Genomic DNA, 5,958 nt, shown 5'->3' with positions numbered 1-5,958 from the left:
GTGACTTGGGAAGACAAACACCATCACTCCAAACGTCCTCCCCTTCCTTCTTCCTTCCCCAGCTTTATATGCTGAGCATGACGTCATCTGGTGTGGAATATCCCTTTGGTCAGTTGGGGTCAGCTGTCCCGGCTGTGTCCCCTCCCAACTTCTTGTGCACCCCCAGCCTACTCGCTGGTGGGGTGGGGTGAGAAGCAGAAAAGGCCTTGACTTTGTGTAAGCACTGCTCAGCAGTGACTAAAACATCCCTGTGTTATCAACACTGTTGTCAGCACAAATCCAAAACAGAGCCCCATGCTAGCTACGATGAAGAAAATTAACTCTATCCCAGCCAAAACCAGCACACTTGCCTTGAAGTTTCAGGAAAGCAAAAATCCTGTCTTCTTGGCTTAATGAAGTTTCTTTTCTAATTCTAGAAATCTTTTTTCAGTTTAGTTGTCAGATCACTCTATTTTTTTTTTTTAAGTCTTCAATAATAAAAACATGCTTTTCTTTTGCCCCTTTTTAGATAAATTCTGTCCAAAAGTTAGCAAAACAATGGAAAAATCGTCTGCTTCAGTTGAAAGCTTTAAATGCATCGACAAAAGCAGCTTTGGTAAGTGTTAATGAAAGGTAAAATGTTTCTGTTCCTGATGTCATTTTTTTATTAATTTTGGGCAAATGTTTTTCTTAGATTAATGTTTTTTTAGACACATCCCACCAAACTGTCCTGCAAATGCCAATGTTAATTTCTGCTACAAAGATTTCTAAGACATGATAAGTTGTAATACGCCACCTTGTTTTTAATGAAAAGATCTTGCAAATGTTCCATAGAAACTTCAGCTGTTATCAAAGTATTTAACTACACTGCTACTAACTTTATATAAATAGGTGATAGGTATTGCTTTGAAGATCACAGGATACTATTTTACAATACATTTTACAACCAAATATACATGATTCTTTTCGGGCATCCTTGTTTGCACCTAAATAGCTGAGACACGAAAATGTTTGAATCCTAGATTCGTTGGCAATTTTATGGTAGATCTATGAACTGTTCTGAAAACGTCAACTACAGTGTGTTATATTCTGGCACTGCAGCCTTGAAAAACATCTGGCATGAAAGTGTTCAGCTGACTGGTGGCACGAAGACCTTGACAGTATTCTTAGAATGCTCCTGGGAACATTAGAGAAAGTGGAAAGGGTGTAAAGAGGAATTACATAAGAGAGTAACGATTGCAGTTTGAAAATTGCCCTCTCTCTCCATCTATGTGTTTTTTTATAGGCGATAGAAATGTGACTGAATATTCTAGCACTGCCTGAGTCAGGTGAACATGGAAGTCTGTGAACACAGTTTTGGGTTTTACATCCACCCTTCTCTGGAATCATGAAATCAGTGAATTGCAGGCGGGTATTTTAAAACCCTTTAGTTAACTAAGGAGAATAGTGAATCAGGATGGTTCCATGTTAGTAAGGCAGCAGCTGGATCCCAGGTTTGGAATACTATCATTGCAAGCCACATGAAAGTAACCATAGCTTAAGGTTGGGATTCGGTCAAGTACATGTACAGTAAGAGGCAAATATTCACCCCACCTTTTCTTCCATGTGCTGATGTTGACTCTTCCAAGGTATAATCAGCAGGCGAGCCCAGAATTGTCCTCCAGGCTATCTTAGGATAAACAGAACATTTTGGTAATGCCAGAATAAGAAATTGATAGATAGGTGGGAGTGAAACTGTTTGGATAAAATTTGAAGGTTGTCGTGGTTTAACCTCAGTCGGCAACTGAGCACCACGCAGCCGCTCGCTCACTCCTTCCCCCCCCCGGTGGGATGGGGGAGAGAATTGGAAGAGCACAAGTGAGAAAAACTCGTGGGTTGAGATAAAAACAGTTTAATAATTGAAATAAAATAATAATAATAATACACAAAGCAAGTGATGCACAGTACAATTGCTCACCACCTGCCGACCGATGCCCAGACAGTCCCCGAGCAGCGGCCCCCCCGGCCAGCTTTCCCCAGTTTATGTACTGAGCATGACGTCACAGGGTATGGAATGTCCCTTTGGCCAGTTTGGCTGTGCCCCCTCCCAGCTTCTTGTGCACCTCCAGCCTTCTCAGTCGGTAGAGCATGGAAAACTAAAAAGTCCTTGGCTAGTATAAGCATTACCTAGCAACAACTAAAACATCGGTGTGTTATCAACTTTGTTCTCATCCTAAATCCAAAACACAGCACTGTACCAGCTACTGGGAAGGAAATTAACTCTGTCCCTGCCGAAACCAGGACAAAGGTATAAAGAGTAGTTGTTCCTGGGAAGGTGACAAACAGTTGTGAATCTAGATGTGTCAGAAAAGAATACTTGAGTTAAAGCCAATATGAAATAATCAGGGAGACGGGGTAAGTTGATTTAAGTGGAGTCTGCATGAAGTGCATTAAAGTTTTAGTAAGATGATCATACCCCTTGGTGTGTTCAATGCTGAAGGTGAAGAAGTGGGACTTTGCTTTAGTGCAGAAGACTAGGTGTGCCAAGCTGAGAGAACAGACTAAGACAAAGCAATGACATAGGTAGGGTCATAAAGCAGTACTTGAAATAGGTAAGAGATGAGAACGAGAGCTGGAAGAGGTGTTCAGGTCATTGACTGATGGACAAAAATCTGTAAATTGTAATATATTTGTGTTTCTGGAGTATTTACAGAGAATAGTGTATAGCCTTAAAGCATTTTGTTCATAGCTGCAAAAGCATGCAATTGTGATGAAAGTGATCAGTGTCTAACTTAGTCTTATCTGTATTAATTGGACTGGGCAGCTATATTTTTGCTTCAAGTATTTATTGAAAGACATTTCCCTGTTTTGGAATCTATTTTTCACTTATGTATTTGGAATTTTTTAAGCTATCTGAATTAAAGAACACGGTCACTCAACCACTGCCTGCCTTTGGATTTGGAGGACAGCAAACATCAAGCTTTGGGTTGTCAAGTAAGTTCCTGCATTAAGAACCAACAGTTAAACATTTCCTTGAGTTTTTCTTCTTCTGCATTATTGAAATACAGCAGTGGTTTAGTATCACAGGTGTGCACATTCTAACATTTTTTATAAATTTTATAATTGCAGGCTTCCCTGTGAACAGCAGCAGTAACAGTGCTAGCAGTTTCTCCTTTAAAACAAGTTCCAGTCTTGTCAGTGCATCATCTGGAAACACCCCTGCTTTTGGGAGCTCTTCTGCTGGTTGTAATCCTCCTGCATTTGGTGTGACGTCCTCTCCTAGCATATCCCATTCTGTTGGTTTTGGCAGCCCGGTGGCTCCGTCTGCAGCCTCCTTCTCATTTAAAACTTCTGAAACAACCAGCGGTTTTGGAACTTCTGGGTTTTCAGGGTTTGGCAATTCTTCTGCTGTGAACTCTTCAAGCACCACTCCGCTTACAGCCTTTGGAGCTTTTAATGTGGCAGTAGCAGCTTCTCCTTCACATTCAAGCAGTACTTCATTTGGACAGACTGCCAGTGCCTCTGCACATAACATAACATCAGCATCTTCTGCAGTCACAAACAGTACTACATCAGAAAAGTTATTTACACCAAAAAGCGAATTATCAGCTGAAGAGTTGAAACAATTTGAAGCAAAAAAGTTTACAATGGGAAAGATTCCTCTTAAGCCACCACCATTAGAACTTTTAAATGTTTAGGACTTTTAAGTTTATTCTGAAATAATATGTTTTTGTAACTTCTCTGATACCTCAACTACACGATTTTGTGGTTGAGTAATGAAATAAAATGCTTCCATTTGAGTTAATTTTCGTTTCATCTCTAAGTCTTCTGCAATAATAAACTCACAGGTATAAACATTTGAACATTGTACTTTATCATTTCTTGGTTATTTTGGAATGGACCTTTACATCCAAGAAATGAACTAATGAAAATAAAATTTAAAGTTCCCTTTTATAGTCTGTACTGTGAAATTCTGGCCAAAAACTATATTAAAAAGGCTTTGTCAAAAGGTAAGAATGCTTTGATGAGGTATTCACAGCTTACTGTGAGTAGAATGCTAGAAAGAAACGGTTGCAGTGCAAGACTGCTTGTTGTTGGACCACCTTGTCTTTTGCCTCTTATTTAAAGGGTTCGTGCAGCCTTTGACAGTTGTGTTTGGAGATGGAGGGCTTCTGTGTGGTCTGTGCCTAGCTACATGCTTCTGTCACCCGGGAGTCAGCTACCTCTCCCAGTTGATGCAATTCAGCTTTTGTTAGTTGTTCTGCTTGAGGTCATAATGCATGCGTTAATGTAATACAGTTGGGGGAGGACAGCCTTGAAAGCATTCATCATGAATAAGGAGCTTGTGGTTTGCTATTTTGGCACCTCTTAGACAAAACTTTGCAAGCGATTGCAAAACTACTTACTACATTTATGTGAATTGATAGAATTCTGTTGTCTGGTTCTCAAAACTTGATGGGTACGTATATTAGCAATACCTTTTGTGAAATGATGATATTAAGGTATATATTTTGCCAAGATGCTATAAAGCAGGGGTCGGGAATCTTCCAGAGGAGGTACTAGAGTCGGGTGAAGAGAACGTTTGTTCTTGACCAGGCCCTCCATTAATGGTTTAAGATTACCAAGCGTCACAGTCAAGAGGAAAGCAAAAGTTTACTCCAGTATATACATAAAATGATTGTTTCTTTAACACTTGAAGATAACATTTTGGTTCTTGCTATGGACCCATGGTCCTACTTAAAGCTTCACTACAGCTCTGTTTCCTACCAAAGGTCCATAGCATACTGGCAGATGGCTTGCTAAAACCGTGTGAGCGAATTTAACGTTTAGGATGATAGGCCATGGGGTAGGCACTCTGCAGGCTTAATAGAAATCCGGGTTCCTCAGTCCACGGGCTCAGCATTGATGTACCAGAAACTTGCATATGTTATTTTGTAGTACTGGGTTGCTTATATGGATTTTTCTGGTGATTGTTTTGTAAATAAAATAAGGCATCTGCTTTTTGTTATTGTTGTTAATGACCCAGTGCAGGCTTCCTGCAACTCACAAACAAAATACTGATACATTGGTCCAGAGTTCCATTTAATTCTTATGAAATGTGTTTTTCCAAGTGGGGTCTCCAGAGCAGTACTAAGACTTGTACAAATGAAGACACGTACATCTGTCAGGGCTCACTCAGCTCTGGATCGTTTATGCCAGTTACTCAGTTACACAGGAACTGAGGAATATACCAAAATCCGTTATGCCACTGTAGTGGCAGAAACCCCCCATCTTTACAGAAGTTGTTAAATTCACTTTTGTAAGAAGTTGGTATTTAACAACAAACAAAAAAGTGTTTGTGGCTTGTCAGATGAATGCCATAACTGCCTGAACTCATTCTGTTACATGCTATACCCTTTCCCGTATTTCATTTGTGAAGCCTTAGTGGTTCTCAAACCCAACTGTATCAGAAAGCTACAAGGCTTTTTTAAAGTTCCTGTAATTTTTATTATTATTTGTATTAAAGCAGCATTCTAGCATAGCAAGAATATATTTTGGGGTGAAGGTACAGAATTAAGCCTTGCTGATAACCATAAGGATCCCATGGCATGTTTTAGAGGACTATGTATGCTTCTGTCTTACATTTAGAGTAGTAATAGTTTTGAAGCCACCTGTGCTTTTTTTCCTAATCTTTTTTCCTAATGCTTGCCTCTTAAATGACTACTCTAACAAAAAAAAAAGAGAGGAACATTCTAAGTCACAGTTAAGGATAGGCTACCTCTGCCGAATGCCAAAGCTATCATCTTTACTAAGTTGAAGTGTCTTTATACACAAGGCCACTGCAAGATTTTTGAGCTTCTGTACCTCAGTGCTGCTGGTGTGCTACGTAAGAGCTTAAAGCAGCTTGCTTTTGAACTTAAGTGATGAGCTAAAGCCTTTAGTCTTTCTTAGAGTATCTCAGCAGGCTGTTGCTGCTAAGCTGCACCAAGAGCTTTCAAGGCTCTAAAGTGCACAAGCACT

The 5,958-nt window shown here is 39.9% G+C and overlaps 1 protein-coding gene across 1 annotated transcript in view; it reads left to right on the top strand.

Annotated features, from left to right (window-relative positions):
- The window catches only part of NUPL2 (nucleoporin like 2), a 7,925-nt gene extending 4,056 nt beyond the window's left edge, over positions 1 to 3,869 (top strand). The window contains exons 4-6 of the mRNA XM_019472786.1: positions 509 to 595; positions 2,868 to 2,952; positions 3,088 to 3,869. Coding sequence (XP_019328331.1) covers positions 509 to 595; positions 2,868 to 2,952; positions 3,088 to 3,656 — 741 coding nt within the window. The 3' untranslated portion in view covers positions 3,657 to 3,869. The remainder of the gene's footprint in view (positions 1 to 508; positions 596 to 2,867; positions 2,953 to 3,087) is intronic.
- The last annotated feature ends 2,089 nt before the right edge of the window (positions 3,870 to 5,958 follow it).

Source organism: Aptenodytes forsteri, unplaced genomic scaffold (genome assembly GCF_000699145.1).
Source record: "Aptenodytes forsteri isolate BGI_AS27 unplaced genomic scaffold, ASM69914v1 Scaffold164, whole genome shotgun sequence".
Lineage (NCBI taxonomy): Eukaryota > Metazoa > Chordata > Aves > Sphenisciformes > Spheniscidae > Aptenodytes > Aptenodytes forsteri.
Note: the sequence above shows the minus strand (reverse complement) of the source record. Positions and strands in the feature narration are given on the sequence as shown.